Consider the following 21,119-nt stretch of genomic DNA (forward strand, 5'->3'; position numbering starts at 1 on the left):
AAGGGTAACCAGCAGGCTCTACAATTCTGCATGTGCATAGATGTTTCTCTTAGTTAAGGTTTTGAACGTTAATGATGCAAAACAACAACCTTGCTTGATCACATGTGAGTCCTGTATAGTCACCCTGACTATTAGCATATATTTTCTGGGAACAGCCCAAATTTTGTATCAACACTCAGTTTTGCTCTGTGTCTTTTGCAGGGAAATTGAATCTTTTTCAGTTTCCCTGTCTCCATTTTGTTTGTGGTTAAGACCAGCTGTGTCTCAGTGATCAGGGTAGCCAAGAGCAATGGTCTAATTGTAGAATAGTGAGGGATAGGAACTGGTGATTGTTTTCTGCTTGCTTTATGCATTGTTGTTCATTAAAATAGTCTTCAGCAACTTGGCTGTGAATTGTTAGTAGCTGACTGCAGAAATCAGGAGTTTTGCCTGTTGTAGCATCATAATATGATCCTATTTGAACTGTGGACTTGGGGGTTTAATGCGAAGACACATGATATAAAAGGTGGAAACTGAGTCTTTGCACTTTAAATGGAAAATAAGATCTCTGTTGTAAGCATAAATGTAAGCAATTATGCTGTGACTTGAATCCCGAGTGGGTGGAGGCAACCTGAATCCTGAAGAGTTGTGGTTAAAGTTCATCCCTGTGCTTTGGGTTTCTTTGAACCCAGACTGGCTAGGCTTTGGGCAGATTTTGAGGCATCTGACTCAATCCAAGGTGCAGTAAATTCTGACTTCAGTCCTCAGACCTGTCTATAGGGGTAACTGTAGTTCCAGGTAATTTCTGTGAGGTGAAAAAGAGCAAGTTGATTAATCCAACCAGTACTGAAGATACAAAAATATTTTGTGAAATACGTAATGAAACAACTGTAGTTTGCATAGCCTTATTTTTGTGTCTCTAATCTCTGTAGATCTCTCTGAAATCATTTTTCCAAACACTGACATTCCTTTCTATGGGAGGAGACAGCACTTTGGCTAAAATGGAAAAATGCTGTTGTTGAGTTGGCTGGTTAGCTATTCAATTCAATATAATTTTTAGCACTCAATGATATATATCAGAAGTTTGGTTGTCAAGACATGCTCTGAAAACTGTATGGATTTCAAGTGTTATTTGAGTGGCAGGTATAATCTCTTATATTATTGTCATACGAATATAGAATTGAATACCTGTGGTCTGACAGTTATGTAGAAAATAATTCCTACTTACTTCTGGAAAATGAGGAAAAAATGCACATATAAAAGCAAAATCTATGGAGGAAAAAGGTTATTTCTAATGGTATTTTTTCCCAGGTATCATATATATTATATAATAACACTTTACATACATTATATACTAACATATAATAGATACATCACGTAAATATATACTATAATAAAATATTCTCTAATATTCATTATTTCATAGAATATAACACCCTGCTGCAGCTTGAACTGGTATGTACATACATTCATATATACATGTATAGCAATCTATGCTTATGTGTTCTGACCTGACTAATGAGGAAGGATTTTGCCTTCTGCAGAATTATCGAATTTCTTCAACGTATTATGCGTGAAAGTCTTTCCGATCATCAATATCAGCATAGAAAGAGGTGTGGACCTGTCTAAATGAGCCAAACCTTCCTTCATCGGGTGGTTTATTCAGATGTGTCGCTGGGGGATTTTGTCATAGTTGCTGACTCTGGCATGTAGTGGGTAGTTAAACCACAAGCAAACATTACAGCTTTACCTAAAGGATAGGCATGAATTGCCATTAGTTTCACAGGAAGGGAGGAAATTACCCTCTTCCTGATTGTCAGGTATTTAAATGTGGTCTTTCCAGAGTGGATTTTAGTCGATGAGGTATTCAAACAGTGAGGACAAAGGACTAGTGAAGAATAACTATTTTAAAAAAAAACCACCGAACTGTAAACAACAGTAAGTAGTAGCTTTCTTGTGTTGTTCATCTTAAATTAACCCTGAGAAAAACTAAATATCTTTTGTTTGATCTAATTTGCAAATTCGTGCTTTGTACAATGTAACTGAATTAAGGAACGTTGATGGGGTGTTGATTAGTCCTGAGATTATCTGCACATACTGATAGGCTATTTGATAAGATTCCGTGGTCCTCACAGCGGGTATAATTGTCAGAACTATCAGGCAATTGTTGGCAATCCAGATAAACCAACAGTTACTTTTGGGGTTTTTTTAAATTGCTTTGTAATTTGTGCTTTGGTTTATATCAGTAAAGCACTTCTGAGAGCTTTCCCCTGTATGTTGTTTTCCATACATCCCGCGATTTTGTTTTGTGTTACAGGGTTAAAAAGCCCCCAAAGAATAAGAAGTGCTTTTAAAATTAACTTGCTTTTCAATAGACCTAGTTTGTTCACTGCTGGACGACCCAATGTCTATTTTCTGCATGAAAATCCTCTCCTTTGTTCTTTTCCCATACATAAGGTAGTATTTCCCTGCTTTGCAAGCTTCAGGTGCTCTGTATGCTCATGAATACCTGTCCCTCTTCAGAGCTCTCTGGCATATTGCCATACTTCATGTAGAGAAAAAATCGCAGGGCTTTGAAAACGTTAAAAAGCACAAATAACACAGCAAAATACAATATAACTTCCAGACAGGGAAAGAAGACATGAAAGTAAACAAGGCATTTTTAAAATTTAATAATTTTCTTCCAAGCATACAACTTCCACAAAATTATCTGAAAAGATCACACTCAAATGATGTATCAGTAGTTAACAGGTTGCACAAAAGTGTTTATTAAAAAGCCATGTAATTTGTGACTCACCATTCCAGTTTTACTGTGTCTCAGCATAGGAAGAACTAAAACAATGAAATATTTAGAGCTTAAGCTTACATTCTTCAGGGATTTAAGATTTCCACTGTGATTAATCAAAACTATATATGACTAAAACGCTGTATTTAGATCTAAACAGAAAACAAGCAGAACTAAACCCTTTCATCTTGAAAGCAATTTTGTCTGTAAAAAACTGTTTCCTTTTTTTTCTTTTTCTCCCATGTATGTTACTATTCTGATTATACTGTGCAAGTTGGGTAATTGCTTATCAAAGTAAAAGTCCTTTTCAATGGAAAAGGAGCAAATATAGGTAGGACAAAGAGGTAGAAAATTATTTTAAATGCTGTGATGTGCTATTCTTGCAAAAAATAATCACATTTCCTATGTAAAATTTCCTCTGCAAAATTACTTCTGGGCCCTTAGCATTTGGTGTTTCAAGTGTGGTGCAGTGGTAAGGATGAGGAAATTGCTACGTGGGGTTTAATCCTCCCTTGGTTCTGAAGGATGGAAGAGCTGAGGTATCAACACCAGTATATGTTGAGTAGTCACAAACCTGTTTTAATTTATGATGAAGGGAACAGCCCCTTAAGGACAATTTCTCACCAACGCAAACTGCAAGAATCTTTTGCACTCTCCAGAATGCTCCCTGCACCAAGAAGGTGACAAGTATTTGACAAATTGTGACTGTATGCTGGGGGTTTTATCTTTTTTGTAGATCATGTCTGGTGGTTATCTACCTCTTAATTTCCTCTTTTGTCCTGCTGAAATAATACTGAACAAACCTTTGAATTAACTGCCTTACAATAACTAGATTTGGGAAAATACCTAGAGAGACCCGGACTCACGTGCCATGACAGGAGAAAAAACCCTCATAATTACTGTTAAAAGAACTTTTATTAGTGAAGATTCACCAATCAGTTACCTAGAGAAAACAGGAAATCTTTAAAATGCAAGAAATGAACAAGTGAGATGCTTTCCTCAGGCAATCAGTCCCCTCTATTTGTCCCCATATATCCACAGAAATCCTGCTCCCTGTCTGTTGGAGTCAGTGAGTCAGAAGTCTCTTTGAATTCTTCAGAGAGAAATCAGAGTGCAGGCATTGAATTAAAGCCTTTGGATGGATTGAAGTATATTAAGCCACTCACACATAAAGTAGACATTTAATTTAGTAAGTTAGTAAGTTTTAGGGTGAGTCCTAATGCTTATAGTAAGTGAAAGGTTTCAAATGCCACAGTGGCAGAGTGAGTTCTAGTGAAGGTTGAAACATACTGATATCTTCAGCAAGAGGCTCCAGGCCCACAGTTGTAGACAGTACACAGACATAATAGAGCTATAATAAGGATATTGCTTACATTTTTCACATAGAACAAGACAGATTGTATGTGTAGTTCTATAAGTAACCTGGTGTGCTAAGAAACTACAGTTCTAATGGGTTGAGGACTGGTGGTCCATGTTTGCATCTTAGCTTGCTGGAAAAATCCTAAATAAGAGTATGTACTGGGGAGAGTTGCTGCTTTTTAGCCATTGTGGCTTTTAGCCAGTTGCTTTTAGCCATTGCTTTTTGCCGCTGCCTTTTGAGACTGATGTGCTTTGTAATAAGATGTTCTTTGTAGTAAATAACCTTTTAAACTATTAGCTGCATTGCTTATTTAAGATAACCCGACAAAGTAGGAGCCAAGAGCTCAGAGTAGGAGCCCCAGAGCTCCGGAGTTGGTGCCCATAGAGCACCAGAGGTCAGAGAACATCACACCCGTCCTTCCCTTATGGTCCAGGGGCTCTGTGCATAATCCCCATCCTCCTTTCATGGTTTTAGAGGTTTTCCCACTCGTGTACAATGTAAAACTTTGGCGTACATGTATAACTTTCAGTGTTTAAAGTTATATTGGCAGAACAAAAAGAACTGTTGAGGAGGGAAGACAAGGAAGACTAGTTTTGCTGGAAGAAGATTTTGGTTCCTGTTAAGACAATATGTGGTCTGTGAACCTAAAGAGAGTTGTTTGAGAACGGATAGCCCTGCTAAAATTTCAGATGCTGAAATCCCAGTTTAGCTGATCTCACTAAGCACATTACACTTCTGTGTTTTTTTGGTTTTTTTTTTGGTTTGTTTGTTTGTTTTTTCATTTTTTTACACTTGGTTGGTTCGTTGGAGGCCTTTCTTTTTAATTTTTCACTGGAATCAATAGAGTTGTTATGGAAAATCTGGTCTTGACTAGATTCAATTGGTGTTGAACATGTTACAAGTTTTGCATTAGTGACAGCAGAGTACCACTGTTAAATTATTGTTTCCACTGGCAGGGTAGACTGACAGATGCTTAGCTGATTTAAAATGGTAAGATTAGTGTGGTGCCATCAGAGTCAGGTAAGCTATGGTAGGAATAACATATGGTAGTGAAATAATATTTCCATTTTACTGACTGAGAAATTGAGTGATATGGAGATCATAAGGCCTGGCTACAAAACCTCATCAGGCTCTTTACAGAACTGGGAGTCAGGCCCAGTCACCTACAATCCAGTTCAAATTCCTGACCAGTGTTACACTATCTGACAGAGAGAGTCACTAATTAGTGTTTTGAGGATCTTACTTCTCCCTTGCACACAAAAGGAGATGAATCTATTAATCCAAAATACCAAATGAATGTACCACATTGTATGGTTAAAAATGATGCTTTCAGTGTGACTTTTTAAACATCTTTCAGCTCATTCAACATTATTTTCTATAAACCAGAGTGCTTACAAAGAAATACTGTTCACCCTCCTCTCTGCAGAACAAAAAGCAGCCCACAACTGTAAGGTCTCTTTCCATTCATCAGCCACCACATCTGTTGCTTGCTTGGACACTGACCAAAATGATTCATTCAAATGTCTAACATTTATTTTTGGTGAAATACTGGGATTATACAGCGTGGCAATATTTCAAAAATGGGTCTAGAAAACCAAGGGAAGTTGGAAACAACTTCCTCAGCTGAAAACAAACACGGCGTTATATCATTCTGCAGCTTTATTAGAAGGAAGGCAGTAGCCAAGTGAAGCAGCTGGAATCACATTGAAGTGACTCTGAGCTCTGCAGATCGTTTCATTCTTCCTTCTGCTACAGAGCTCACATCCCTGATTTACAGTGCCTTTTGTTTCAAACAGCTGAACAAGGTAGGTCAAACTCCTGTATTTAAGATCTTTCTTTCCCTTCTCTTCTAAACAGTGAGTAGTGAGTCTCTACAGCTGCAACAACAGTTGCAGACAGAAGCTGTAAGGTGGTCTAGCATATACTGACTAAAAGAGCTTCTTGGAAGAAAGAATGTGATACTCATTGACTTCAAAGATTACTTTGAACCACCTCAGCACCAGGAAAAGGTATGAAAATGTGTGAGAATTTAATTTTTAATTACTTTTGAGTATGTTAGTACACACTTCAAGGAGTTTTATCCTGTCTGCGAATGGTAAGTGACCTGAACTTAAATATCTCTCTCCCCTCTGTGTCGCCTAGTGTGTTAGTTTTAATTTTTTTATTTTCTCAGAGATAGTGTGTCTTCTATAGCTACAGCAATTTCCAGTATAATTAGTATAAAAATACATCCATTCTGATCTGAACAGATTCTAGAACAGAAACTAGAAATCATTTCAATTTAAATAGCAGATTAACAAAATACTTTTGAAGAATTACAATTCTGCAGAATTAAATAAGGCTTGTGATCTCAGCTGGAAAGTGTGTGTGTGTTCCCTAACCATTGTGGAATAAGGTAGGATATGGATCTAGCTTTCATTAAGTGTCTTGGAAGCGACAATAAGATTTGAAGCCTTGTATGCTGCCACACAATGAGCCAGGAATAGATTCCACCTCCTATTCACACTTGGTGATAAGGGTGTCATTGTCACCGTTGCCTTTCTAGATGTGATCTTGCAAGCCAAACAGTATCCCAGACCTGTTTTTGTGGACTTAGCATGTATACTTTGAACATTGTCTGAGAATTAAAACTCATTTACTTTCTAGCTGAAAAGTGTATCACTGAATAATACAAAATTATATACTACTAAAATTATAATATATATATATATATTATATACTAAAATTATATACTACTTCATAGCTAAGGAGAAGAGAGTGACTAAGGGTATGTCAAGGTAAAGTAGTTTGTCAGAGCAGATTTGTAGAAACTAATTTCAGGATTAATTTACTTGTGATAGGACATCTTACTTTCACTATCATAATGTTATTGTTCTGCCTCAGAACCGGGAAATGCAAATATTTTGATAGCCAAATTTACTTTTGTTTAATGTCACTGCAACTTCTGGCCAAATTTAAAGTGTTATAAGCAACTTATGCCAGGCAGACAGGATAGAGGTCTTATAAACTTTACTTCAATCCTAGGGATTTTTTATGTGCCACAAGTGACACTAGAGTCCACTTCTGTTGGACTGAAAATATCTTTGATTGTGGCACAGTGGAAGTTATTTGACTCTGGAGAATGAATTTATGATTTGGATTCTCTAATTGACTTTGTGGAAAAGGACCATAAATTAGGGAAGCTCTGTCTAAGGATTCCTAGGCAGGATCTGATTACAGATTACTGTGTGGATGAGTGCAGGGGAAAAGTGTTGATCAAAATAATGCACTTTCTATGTACTGTACATTACACATTCTTTCTTTTAATTTTAAGAATTTATTTTTCTGCTGACAACCAAACGAGCAACTTCTGAAATGCTTTGATTTTTATTTCTGATAGATTCAAGAGGAAAATTTATATCTGGTTCCAAATAAAGCCAGTTGCCATAAAGAATTTTCTTCTCCTTGTGTTTTTAAGCAGACACTTTAAGTTTGTGATCTGTTATTCTATATTAATTTTGTATTAATAATTCTGCTATTCCAAGCACTAAGCAGCAGCTAGGGGATTATAATCTATTGAATGATCTTGTTATTTGCTTATTTATTTATTTTGTCTTATGGAATGTGCCAGCAGTTCAGCTGTCTCTCTTACTGTGGTGGCTGGCTGGCTGGCTAATTTGCACTCATTATTTCTGATAATGGTTTAATTTGTGCTCATTCAGTCTGAAGCTAGCAGTTTCACAACAGTGCTGGGCTCTGTTGTGGCTGGCTGTGCACATGAGAGCTGGCTGTGAGGAGCAATTTCTCATGGTCTGCTAGATGAAGAAAGGGTTTGCTGTGACTGAGGTAGGCAGTGTCCAAGAGACATTGCTTCTAGAAGGGGAGATGCCATAAAGTGGAAATGAGCTCCCTCACAAGTGCTTTTACCTTTACAGTGTGCTTGAGGCTACTGAGGAAAAAAAAAAAAAAAAAGTTATGTGTCCTCAAAGGCAACATATAGTACCTCCAGGGGAGCTCAGCTACTTCTTTATATCTTCAGTATGTTTCAGAGACTGAGGACCTTAAGCAAGAACAAAAATCTGTGTATTAGCCCATGGTTGCTTTTTCTCCAAAAGGAATTTCTGCTGGCTTGTTGCAGCTCTGTTACTCCTGGCCCACCATGTTGCTGCAATTCTTCAGATGAGCTGAACAGACCTACTGCAGATAGAATAATTTTTCATTACTGAGCTCAGAGGGAAGCTAACAAAACCCATTGCTGCAAGTTAGGTTTGCTTGCAAGGATTACCTGTGAAGACCAGCACTGTAGAAGTCCCCAGTTCTTGCCTGAGAGCTTAGCTAGCAAAAACTTTGTAGTATTCTCCTACTTCTCTTCCCCTAGAAAGGCTCTCTTGTCCTTTTTTGATACTTCTTGCAGTGTATTTCAAGACTCAAAAGGCACAAGTATGAAGAAGCAGCATCTTTTCCCTCTATCCACTGAAGATTCTTTATTCTTTTGGCAAGTTATTCTCCTTCCAACTTTACCTTCAAATATATTGTTTGGCTTTGGGCAAGATATGTCTCTTCCTTTCCCTACTCTTCTTGTAGGTGTTTATTCAGTTTAATTATAAACAAAGCAGGAGTTGTCTTTCATTTTGTGCTTATAATGCCTAGATCCAGTTAGGCTTTGATCTCAAGAGCTAGGGCCTTTGGGTACTTTCCCAACATAAAATACTTGCTTCTTTCAGCAAGTGTGAGCCTGACACACAAGCTTTATTCTGTTCTGAGACCTTCTAGAGGATAGAAAGTGATGTGTAGTAAGTCGTGTACAGTCTATGTAATTCCACTTTCTACACTCCCATCTCTTCTTTCTAGTGATGCCCTTTTAATGAGCTTCATTTTAATGAGATATTGTGGAAATGTTAAGAACCATTGCCCATTTAAGAAACCTGAGTAATGTTAACTGAGGGTGTTGTACCATATCTGGCAGAGGCAAGTGAGAAGTGATTTGTAAAGGTAATATGGGAAGCCTGTAAAACCAGTATTTCCAAGCTCCTATTTAACACCCTAATCATAGGTGCCATCTATTCCTATCAGTGTTGAGGAGAGTTCCCAACACCATGTTAGGGAAATAGATAAATATCCAGTCCTGAAACTGTGTTTAACAATATGAATTTTTCAGTTTTACAGGAATAAAGCCAGTACTTATTATAGACTTGGTCTTAAGGTAAAAAAAATAGTTGACTTTTTATGAGTAGGAAAATTAGAATAACACTGCTACAGGAGTAGACACACATAATCTACAGTACACAGTGAACCTAGTATATTAACTGTGAAGGCATAATAAAGAATGTTATCCAAAAACATTGCAGCTGATAAGATATGTACCAGCAGTGTGTTGGAATTGGATGTTCTGATATACCCATGCAAGAGTATGTGTCAAGAATAATTAAGCATAGCAATATCACTTTTATGCTAGAAGAAACTGCTGAGTTATATAAATGTGAGGTAGAATAGACATAGGAAAAGAGACATCAATTTAGAGTGTAGTACACAACCAAACATACTATAATAAGTGACTAGGATATTAATCTGTGAAATAGATTAGGGTAAAAGAAGCATATTAGAAGAGTGAGATGTGGTGCTAGTTTTCTCTGGAGTTGTTTCTTAACTCTTAATGTTAAAGGGACTGTAAATATAGCAGATTGTAACCTATTTTTTTTTCTGTTATTCAATAGATATTTTGTATCTTGCTGGAGAGAGTGTTACTTTGGATATTTTCTGTAATGACCTGTTGTTACCCTACAATACTTTTCAAATAGCTGTTGTCTAACATGTTTAATTGGCCTAATTAGTCTGCCGAGTCAACTGCAGGAAAAAATCTCTGCATTTACTCTACTCTCACTTTATTGTTTTTTGTTAGGAGGGAGTCGTGGTTAAAGCATGTGTTTGTTGAAACAGTACCACCATTTAAAAAGCATGCTCAAAGCTGCATGATCATGTAACGATCACATGAATGCTAGTCAAAATATTCTTTCATCACAAATACATGAAAGAGTTGCAAAGTAAAAATTCCGAGTAATTTTTGCACCAAAACCTTAAAAAGCTGTAATTAATTAGAAACACAAGCATTTGTTATCCCATCAGTCACTGTGAAGCTGAGGCACTTAAATGTTTTTTATCAGATACCTCTGTTGCTCTAGGTATGTAGTTATTATGGTGGCTTATAGCCAAAGGAAATACTGCTGGTGTTTGAGGAGGAATAGAAAACACGTGGAGTTTCCATGGGACAATACTTGATTGGGGTGTTAGCTCACAGCCAGTGGGATACATGGTGTACCTGCTGGGCTCTGTCATCTATGAGCTGTGCCTGATGGCTCTGAGGGATGTTCTGGGACTGTTGGCACAGAGCAGTGGGGATGCAAGCAGATGGTGGAAATTCAGGTTCCTTTTCTCCTCCATGCAGAGAAAACAGACAGGAGCAGCAAGAGCTGCCCAGGTAAGTGCTGTGTGCCTCCACCACAAAGAGCAGGATGGCACAGAAGGGAGCCTCCCTTCAGGAAGGGAAAGGTTTCCCAGAGGTGAAGCTGTGGTTTCTTCACCATGAGAGAAGGGACAGTGCTAAGTTTAAGAAAGGAGGATAGGGCTGTGGTTGAACCACTGGGCAGGGACTCCAGATTTAGCACTTGGTTCGATCAGAGATTTCCTGTAGCTCATTCTCAGCATTCTCCTGTAGACCAGAGTGATGATACTTCTCACTTGAACCTCATTTCAGTAAAGATTATGAATACTGAAGCATTATGACTGGTTATATAAATACTTTGGCAGTGCTGACACATACAATACATTCGACAATTTTTAAATCTCAAGTGTTGTTGTTTAGCTAAATGTCTGTATATTTGGGTAAGAATATCAGATTTTTTTTCTCTAAAATGGTGCTACTTTTAAGTGTTTCACAGATATGACCAGTCGTTTTCCTGACTCTGATGTATGATTTTTGTGGTTATGTGATTTGCAGCAGCTACAGCAACTCCTTACATTCCAAAGAAATATTAAAAATTATATTCTTACTTTTAGCTGTATTAGGGGAAGGGAATAAGAGAAAAGACAAAAGCTAACTATGGAGTTATCAAGTGCCCTTCCCTTCTCCAGTGCATGTCCTGGGGATGTTTGTGTTCTTTGTCATCTTTGGGAATGGAAGACTTGGGATCAGCATGAAAAGAAATCCATTTCAATGATACACAGTTGCTGGTTGCAGACATGTATCAGGTTGTGGAAATGGTACACTGCTCAATTGCAGCCCTTATCTGGAAGATATTTTCTATTCAGGACAGAACTGCTTTGATACTTTTGCTACTACAGCAGCCTTATTTAGAAGTAAAGTTTAACATTTCTGTGTCGGCAGAACTGCTGGTCTGAAACTGTAGATTTACCAGTTGTAACTGTGCTATACAAATTTGTTGATCCTGTAACACTCACTTTGTGTGAAATGTTGTCAGGCTATTATCTGGTCAAAGGATTTCAATACCACAGATGAGGTGGTGTGTTATGACTAACAGGGTCGTGTTTGGCCTTGCTTGAAGAAAGTTAGTTTTGGCTTAAGTTCTAGGACATGTCTAGCTAGTACATTGCAAATGCATTTCTAACAGTGCTCCACTGAGAGACATAATGGAGAATGGTTGTTATTTGCATTCCTTTCTTATCTGCTAGAACAAATACATCTATATTGTGGCTCAAAAACATTTCCAGTCACATGTTGAGTCTGTTGTGACCCATTCTAGTTACTGAATTCAGGATGACATATGAAGTAATTAGGGTACCATATATCTAATTGTCATTAAAAGGATAGCCAAAAGACAATTGTTTGTGTATGTGTTTGTGAAAAAGAAAACAGACACAAGTCTTGGTTCTGCCTTTGTGCATACAGCTTAAAATGCTCCTAACCTAGCAGCTTTGTCTGCAGGGCCAACTTTAGGCTAAATCTGTATGATTCAATCTTGTACTATGATTAAATTTTGTAGTATGAGAGTATCAGGCACCTCCTGCTATAGGAATGTTTCTGCATAGAGGAAAGGGGTTATCTTGACTTTGTCCTTTTGAGTGAGAAGTACAAGTCTATGGCAGTCTGTAATTTCATCAGTATTCCTTGTATGTTTCTGACTCTATCCTGTCTTTGTAAAATGCTTGGAGAAATACATGTGTATTTCTAATGAATTTGCTCAGCCTTCTGGGTTTTGAACTTTACAGATAAACTACCAGGTGAATTTCATGTTTATGTTTTTGAAGCTGGATAAATTCAAAATTTGTGACCTCAAAAGTTCCAAGAAAAAATTATGAGGTCTTTCAACTGAATTCAATACCTGGATAAACTTGCTGACACACAGTATTACAAGCAGGCTTTAGGTGAGCTTTTATGAAACTAGTTGTTCTTCAACTTTTGGCTCTTGCAAATGAAAGAAGTTGAAGTGATGCAATAAATAAGCTTTCCTTAGCCACAGATAATACACATGGAATGTGATGTACTCACAGTTGCTCTAAAAGACATTGATAGGAGGGTTTGAGTAATATCTTCCCTCTATGAACTAAACTGTTGAGACAGCCAATCCTCCAAACCATAATTTTCCTAGTAAGTCAGGACCCATTACTGTGACCTCTGAAAACAATTTAGCTGACCAGAGGCTCTAGCACTGTTAGTCACAATGAAAAAATAGATTTGGGGACTACCACTCAAATATTTGTGTTAACTTTTGACTAACATAGACAATGAATAAACTCTTCCCTTTGACCTTTCTGTAAAATTCAAAAGTAATGAGGACCAAATGTGAGAGAGAGGGGTTGTGTGGGCTGAGCCTGAATCTGTGGTGAAGATTGCCAGTGTAATTCAGTTAGGTCCTAACTTGTGTGGTGCCCAGGGAACTTTGAACCCCCAGGAGGGCTTTGCTTCAAGTGGAGTGGATGGAAATTGCAACTTTTTTGTTTGTTTTCTTCTATTTTAGACTGCAGTCCAATGTAATTTAATTCCAAAGCCATTCTGCTGACCTCAGGGCTGAGGTGTGGAGAGGTCAAACGACTTCCCCTGGTCAAACAGGATACATGTGGCATAGCCATGAATAGATTCCAAAGTACTGGTCCCATGTCATAACTGTAAGGCCATTCTTAGTGTAACAAGAGCTGTTCTGTTTTAGGCACATCCAATCTTTTGTCCAAGTTATCATTATGGCTTAGCCATAATAGTGGTAGAAGACACGAACTCTAGGTACTTTTAGTAGAAAGCTGTGAATGTGTCAACTGAGATCCAAGTCTGTAATTCCCTGCTGAAATTCAGAGAAAGGCTGTTCATGTAACATGTGGTGAAGTCTCTTCCCAGCAGTTCTGTGTCTTTGTATTTTAGAAATATTTCCTGATGATCTGTATTTCTTGGTAATTCTACTTTCTGTCCCGAGATCGAGAAGTGCCGAGAGCCATTCTGTTATATTCCTATAAAGTCATTTAGAAATGTAATTAACTTCTGTTTTACAGAAGAGGACAGGAAATGAAACCTCCTGGTCAACTATTTTCATAATTAAGCAACTGAATCAAGGAGGCTCAGTTTTCAGAGCTGCTTGTGGCTCAGCAAACAGGAACGGACTCGTCAAACAACTGCTGAGCGTACACTTTGCACAGGGTGTTTACTGTTTAACATACAGTTTTATAAAAAGAACAGGATGAAACCTAAACTTGGTTATATTAATCCATATGCAATAGAACACTATTCTGTAACCTGTGGCTGCTCCCAAGGCCTATTGGCAGGCCTCTAACCACACTTTCCTGTTTATTTAGAAATGTTTTCCATGCACTGGCTCCCCGGACCGGCAGACACTGAGCCAGTGAGCTGCACCAAACCTTCCTTACCCTTTCTAGCAGTTGCCTCAAAGCCAAGCAGAAGCTGCTATCTGAAAGTATTGTTTTCTCTACTAAGCCTCAGTTTGCAAACACATTCATGAGAATTTTTCCAGCCCTTTGTCAAAGATCATACAGGAAATTAGTGACAGAATAAGGAATTCAATTAGATTTCTTCACAAGACCTAGACCTGAACCGCAAGACAGTTTTTACTCTGGAAACTTATTAATTTCAGGGTTATGTATTAAGAGAGAATATTTTTCAAGACCACAGAGAAACATCCCTGCTGAATTATGGTTAATGGAAAAAATCTGTGTCCTCATTGATGGAAAGCAGTATGACTCCACTGACAATCACCTACTGCTTATCTTTTTCGGGGCATAACACCATCAGTCCTGCTGTAGAAGTGCTTCATATATGTTAATGTCAGAAGTAAAAGTTTCTGGGCTTTGCAAATGTAATTGGCAGTCTTTGCTGAGCCCTAGCCATAGTGTCTAATTTCAGCCTCTGTGCACTGGGAGCAGTGGTAAACAATGTTCCTTCTGCTTTTTCACTCCTACTGCTAAAGAGTCCCTGCATTGAAGACTAGAGATAGAGATGAGAAAAAATATAAGCCTGGAAAAATAATTGCATTCTAAAAGTGTTCTCTTTCATTGGAGTTTTAAGCTACAGGAGGCTCAGGAAATATTTGGCATTTATTTGGGTGTTTTTTCTCCTGCAATATATCATCTTTAAAATGCTAAATATAAAATTATTGTTGTTGGACAGTAGGCAAATGTTCATTGTTGTCATAATAGTTGGAAATTTTTTTTGTTTAGTTGCATAAATTTGATTTGAAGGTATAGTTTTTTGTAAAGGCAAACCCACTTAAAAATCCAGTTATTAACCTGACTGTCCTCTGGAACTGTCCAAATATAATGTTCCAGATGTTAGTGGTACTGCTTCGTGTTTATATTCTTCTCTCAGCAGCTGTTAAGCTGTTTGAAAAAATTACTCAGATGGGTGGTAGTGGTATTTGATGCAGAATCCACCCCCAAGGGGCATGTAATTACATAAATGCAGCCCAATAAGTATCATTTATCAGGACAGCAAACCAAATAACATTCTTTCAGCCTGATGTAAATCACAAATGCTATCACAGCCTCTTGACAGAACAGGCTGTGCTGACTCTTACTACATATTTTTTTAATCAAGAGATATAAAATTACACAACCTTTTTTTTCCTTCCCTGTCTGTCCATCTACAAATGAGAAGTCTAATCCTGCTAATGCGTGTGCACATGCGTAGCCTCTCTGCTGTGAGTAATCCCAAACTGAGTGCACTGCTTTTTGGAGGAAAGGTGAGTCCATGAATACGAGTTTGCAGATGTGGTTCTGCAGGCAGTGTGCTCTGCAGACCCCTCTCCTGTTGTCCTTATCATTCTATAGTTAATGGAATTGCAGGAATGCAGGGCTGAATTCCAAAAGCACGGGCTGAATTTTGGTTCAGAATGGAAACAGCACTCAGGAATTTAGAGGTAAGGTAAATCATAGGACAGCTAATTAACTGCTCTCAGGCATAGGTCATCAGTGCAGCTGAGTCCAGCCAAAAAATTCAGCTTTAAATGATGACAGAGTTCTGCAGAATAATTGTTTTGATCACTGCGGAGACTTTTGTCTGACTGTGGCCACCTGTAATATACTAAAGCTTTGTCTATACTGCAAATTAAACACTGTGAAATAATACTGTGAAATAACTTCTGACTGCTTTTCTTTCTGTTGTTCCAACTCTGTTTCCTGTCTGTTTTCCCATTAATTTCTTTCTTCCCCCTCAGTTTTGGTTTATATTCCACTTTCCCCTCCCCCCACCTTTCCTCCCACCCACAGAAAGAATTTCTATGTGAAAAATCATATTGTACTTGCAAGTTCCAGAAGCTTTTGTGGGAGAAGAAAACTGAGAAAGTTCTGTAAATCTGTCTTTAAAAAAAATACACACAAATATTTTCATTTATAGCTCTTACAGTGTGTTTTTTGTTCATGGGAAGCTTTATTTTCTTTCATCTATTACCTGTTTCACAGCTCGCTAGTGGAATGACACCACAATGTGTATTATCTCTGCAATATGTTCTACATATTTCCTTCTCTACATTCTTTTCTATGTCAAGGAGATCCAATATGTTAAATGGGCCTGCAAATCATAATTTCTTGATACAAAGGCATACATGAAAGAGATTAATAAACCCATGAACTTTTAGTTGACGGACAAATTGCTGTCTGTCATTTTGTTAACTGTAATATGAGGCAGGGGTGGTGGGTGAAATTTTATAAAAGATGGCTTCCTGACGTTTTAAGTGAATTTTTTTCCTACATAGATATCTAATACTCCTCTGATTTTAGACAGATACAATCCATAAAACTTGCTTCATGTAGGAACAGAGCAGGAAAGTATGAAACCTGACCAGAAAAGAATAGCACACTCACACTTCAGTAAAACTTTGCGTCTGGTCTCCTAGAAATTTATCAGTGATACTGTGCTCAGTGCTGTCTGTTAAGAAATTAATGTAAGGAAAACAGTTCTTGAAGATTACAAGTTCTGTTTTGATTTAAAAATTTCTTGAAATGCTTGTGACCAAATTTCTTCAGGAGTTTTGTGCTAGCAACTGACACATAAAAGGTGACAGATATGCCAAACTAAGGCAATGTTTTTGGTTTATGACCAAGAACTTGAAAGAATTGCAATTTACTATATATAGTGCAGTAAAATATTTCTCCTTTGATCATTTCATATCCTTTCTTCCCCAGAAAACCACCCTGCAACATGACATTTGAAGATTTTGAGAACTACTCTTATTTCTATGATCTGTCTGAGGAAGATGAGTCACCCCAGTCCTCCCTCAGCATTGCCCATATTATTTCCCTTTTCTTTTACAGTGTGGCATTTCTGCTGGGAGTGCCAGGTAATGCCATTGTCATCTGGTTTATGGGCTTTAAGTGGGATAAGTCTGTTTCCACACTCTGGTTCCTGAATCTGGCCATTGCGGATTTCATTTTTGTTCTCTTCCTGCCCCTCTATATTACATACGTGGCATTGGGCTTCCACTGGCCCTTTGGGAAGTGGCTCTGCAAAATGAACTCATTCATTGCACTACTTAATATGTTTGCCAGTGTTTTCTTCCTGACATTCATCAGCCTTGACCGCTACATCCGCCTTGTCCACCCAGTCTTTTCCTACAAGTACAGGACTGTGAAGAACACCCTCGTTCTCAGTGGGGTCATTTGGATGTCAGCTGCAATTATTGGTGGCCCTGCCTTGTACTTTAGAGACACAGCTACAGTTCTCAACAATGTCACCATTTGCTACAACAACTTCCACGTGCATGACAGAGAACTTATTTTGCTGACACATCACATCCTCATTTGGGTGAGGCTTGCGTTTGGTTACCTCTTCCCTTTAGTGACCATGGTTATTTGCTACTCACTGCTGATCGTCAAAGTGAAGAGGAGAACTGTATTGACTTCTAGCAGGCTTTTCTGGACCATCACTGCTGTAGTTGTAGCTTTTTTTGTCTGCTGGACACCATACCATATATTCAGCATAGTGGAGCTGTCTGCTCACCATGATGAAAACTTGCACGACTTACTGCAGGATGGCATTCCCCTCTCCACCGGCCTCGGTTTCATCAACAGCTGCCTCAACCCAATCCTCTACGTCCTGATCAGCAAGAAGTTCCAGGCCCAGGTGAGGAGCACGGTGTCTGAGGTGCTGAAGCTGGCGCTGTGGGAGGTGAGCCGCTCGGGGACGGTCAGCGAGCAGCTCTGGAGCTCGGACAGCGCGCCCGCGCGCCACTGCGAAACTGCCCAGTGACCCCCCGCCGCCTGCGCTCTCCAGAGCAGCTCACAGCAGGGCCAGGGTCTGCTGGGCTTACACCTGCCACTCAGGTGTGCATCTTTGCATACAGGATTTCTGTCAACAGCTGGCTTAATTGCACTTGCTGCTTTAATTGAAAGGTTTTTAAGGGACACGTGATTTGGATGTGTGCCCTTGCAATGCACATACAGCCTGAACTGAAAGTTATCGGCATAGGTGGAATTACTCCAGCTGGGCTTTTGATGAGGAACGTTGTTGGAATCCTGTTGGTTTGCTTTTGATATCACTGATATCAAAAGAACACATAATAAAAATATTCCTCCTTGCCATTGCTGATACCACTCTTATTTGAGGCATTCTCATCCAAGAGACTGTGGCTGTACATCACAGGGCTATGAGTCCCTGATTGCTTACTACTGCCCCAAGGAGGAAACCCCTGCCTACATCCCATCTGAATGAAGCTATCAGTGGCTCCACTCTGCAGCTGGAGAAGAATCCCAAGATGGACAACACTAAATTGCTGCCTTCTATTGTCAAAAAAGAAAAATATGGAAATAAAACTTGTCTTCTCACAGTGCTCTTTATCTTATACCCAAAACTAAGGCATGAGACCCTGTGTTTTCTGGTCACTTACTGCATTTTTAACACCAACTGGCTGCAAAACACTGAGCAGATATTTCATATAGATATTAGGCTAATTCAAAGTGCACAAAGAATTAGTGAAAAATATTACTTTCAGCTTCTGTGCCACACTTCTTTTTCTATCTTTAAAATTTTAGTCCTACAAAGGTTTACAACTATTGATTGCTCTTTATTACTCTTTCAAACAAAGGTAAAGAAATATTATAACATTTTGTTTGCCTTATTGTCAAGCTTAAGAAAATGGGTGGAGTGAATTCATCAGTATTCTGTTACAAGTCTGTAGCCAAATTTGGACTTCTTTTCCAAATACGAGGCAAGACAGTTCATCCAGGAAATGGAGTCCACTCCCATAAGAAAGATGAAGTAGTTCCAATTATGCTGTATTTTGTTCCAACTTGTTGCTTGCTGCAGAATCACACATGCACCAATGCAAATATATATATGCTATGTGGAGTGAGCCAGTTTTTGATGCAATACCACTTAAATAAAAAGTTGAATGTGGGACAAAACTCCACTGAAAGTGAAAGCATAGAGCTTTGGGTAAATTTGAACTGGTTTTTCCTAGTTATTGGCCTAGGCATATAGAATAAAACTGCCTTTCAGATAATTTACTTAGTTTATACGACCTGCCAACACATTAGTGGCATTTATGCTGTAATTGAGGCCTTATATGTAAATAGATTTGCTTTTGCATAAAATACATATGTATGCATGAGCACACCCCATACTGGTAGCTGCACAAATAGAAACCTGACTGTGGTCTGTAACTATTTCTTTAGGCTCTGGCTTCAGAGTCTGAGAGAGTCAGGCAGGATCAGTGGAATTTCAGTGTATTTCCCTTTGGGCTGGGAAGCTGGTAAGCAGCATTCTTCCTTTGAGTCATTTGCTGCCTGGTACAGAGCTGCTCATCATATTTTGGCACCATGCTGCTGTATGCACCTAAATCAAACATTTTGCAGTTTTTCTTCAAATGTTCCCTGACATCTTTCTAAGAATGATGTACTCTCCTGGCTGTAGTCCAAGTGAGGTAATAAAATTTTGTTGTTTCCATAGAGCATGTTCATTTGCTTTTCTTAGCAGCAATGTGTGGTGACTGGCATTTCTCATAACAGCTCCTTCCCAAGGATTTTGGAAGGTGAAATCAAACCTTGGCCCTTTCTACTATGGGATTCAAGATTCATGTCAGCTTTCTTCAGCTGTGCACACACACATTCCTATGTACAGCACAGACTGATTTTCAAATGGGGGAGCATATATCTTGCATAAAGGATCAGAAAGTGTGGCCTGAATCATCCAGGAGAGAGGATAGAGCTGAATGAGACAAAAATCAGCCTTGATCTATGGCATTAAGTGTATTAACAATAGTGCAATGTAACTGCTACCGTTCACACTGAGATCAGTTACAGAATTACCTAAATGATTTCTTCAAGAGTAATGCAAGATATCTAAACAAAGCAGATAATGCTCTAAGTTTCCAAAGAGTCTTCAAAACAATACCAACAATTCTGTGCTGCTAGGACTGAGAAACACTCTTTCAACTCACCACAATGGAATAAAGGGGCCAGAAAAAGGAAAGGAATCCGTGTCATCATGCAAAGAGATATTACAGAAATAGCTATTGACACATTTCATAGTGGACAGGTTCTAGTTACTTTTATCTTCTTCCTGGACAGTTTGTGTTTCTGAAGGTTTTTATGTAGGTTAGTTTTTCTTGAAACTGTTTTCCCAGTATTCCTGCATAGAACATATTGAAGTTACGGAATTTTCTACTGATCTTTGTTATGGGGTGCACTAGGGATACCTGCCTCATTTATTCCAGGGTGCCGATTTTTCAAGCACAATGACACAGTAACATACCCAAACACTACCCAAAAACACCTAACACAAATATATGTGGATTGAGTAGAATACCCTTGCCCACATACCTACCTATTTTTCTACTGGGAACACTGTGCTCTCTAGGTTTTTTTTTTGTTTCTGTGCAACTTTCTTTTTAATATCAGAAAAAAAAACCCAAAAAGCCTGCTAAAACCCAACACACACAAGAAATCTCAACAATCAAAGAGCTAGTAAGTGCATGCCTGGCATAAATGTAACACACACAAATCCAGCCTGGCAAGTCACTTGAATGACTCAGTGCTGTATTTTAACAAAAGTTACCATCTATAAATCAAACCCTTTTATCCACTCAGGGCTTTAATACGAAAGCCAAGAAAACAATATCAAAGTAAGCAGCACATTGAATGGGAGGTCAGAAACAGTGATGGCCAAGATAATAAAATCGGTATTTTTGAGGCAGAATTTTTAATAATGTGTTTTTCTGATATGGTATTTGCTAATTTATTGCTTTTAACAGCACCATGACAGAATTGATAAAACTAAGCTACATGATTTTAGCAGAAACAGCTAGACAATTGCCACAGAAAGGGTACTGTTCAGGAGTTAGGTTCATGGAAGGGGGCAAGTGAGCCTGTAACAAGACTCACTTTCAGATCTTTAGCCATGCTTTAAGCCTCTAGCAGGCAGGTTTCTTTTCTAAGACAAATAATAAACAAAGCTCTTACATAATCTGAAGTTGGCAGACCTTTAAACAAGCAGAAAGAGGAGCTGCTGTGCCAGGTAACCACACAGATGCTCTGTGAAAAAAACATCTAAGAGCTACTTAAGCTGCT

The 21,119-nt window shown here is 38.4% G+C and overlaps 1 protein-coding gene across 6 annotated transcripts; it reads left to right on the forward strand.

Moving 5' to 3' along the window:
- Positions 1 to 1,836: 1,836 nt before the first annotated feature.
- CMKLR2 (chemerin chemokine-like receptor 2) lies at positions 1,837 to 19,499 on the forward strand. 6 transcript variants are annotated; one of them, XM_056496221.1, is made up of 3 exons: positions 1,858 to 1,917; positions 5,982 to 6,133; positions 16,740 to 19,499. In XM_056496221.1, exon 3 carries the CDS (start codon positions 16,756 to 16,758, stop codon positions 17,800 to 17,802), a length of 1,047 nt encoding a protein of 348 aa, XP_056352196.1. In that variant the 5' UTR covers positions 1,858 to 1,917; positions 5,982 to 6,133; positions 16,740 to 16,755; the 3' UTR covers positions 17,803 to 19,499. The 6 variants fall into 6 exon arrangements, with proteins under 6 accessions (XP_056352192.1, XP_056352196.1, XP_056352194.1 ...); XM_056496217.1 differs by lacking the exon at positions 5,982 to 6,133 and having other exon boundaries at positions 1,837 to 1,917; XM_056496219.1 differs by lacking the exons at positions 1,858 to 1,917; positions 5,982 to 6,133 and adding an exon at positions 5,782 to 5,929.
- Positions 19,500 to 21,119: the final 1,620 nt, after the last annotated feature.

The sequence above is a fragment of the Oenanthe melanoleuca genome, chromosome 7 (genome assembly GCF_029582105.1).
Source record: "Oenanthe melanoleuca isolate GR-GAL-2019-014 chromosome 7, OMel1.0, whole genome shotgun sequence".
Classification (NCBI taxonomy): domain Eukaryota; kingdom Metazoa; phylum Chordata; class Aves; order Passeriformes; family Muscicapidae; genus Oenanthe; species Oenanthe melanoleuca.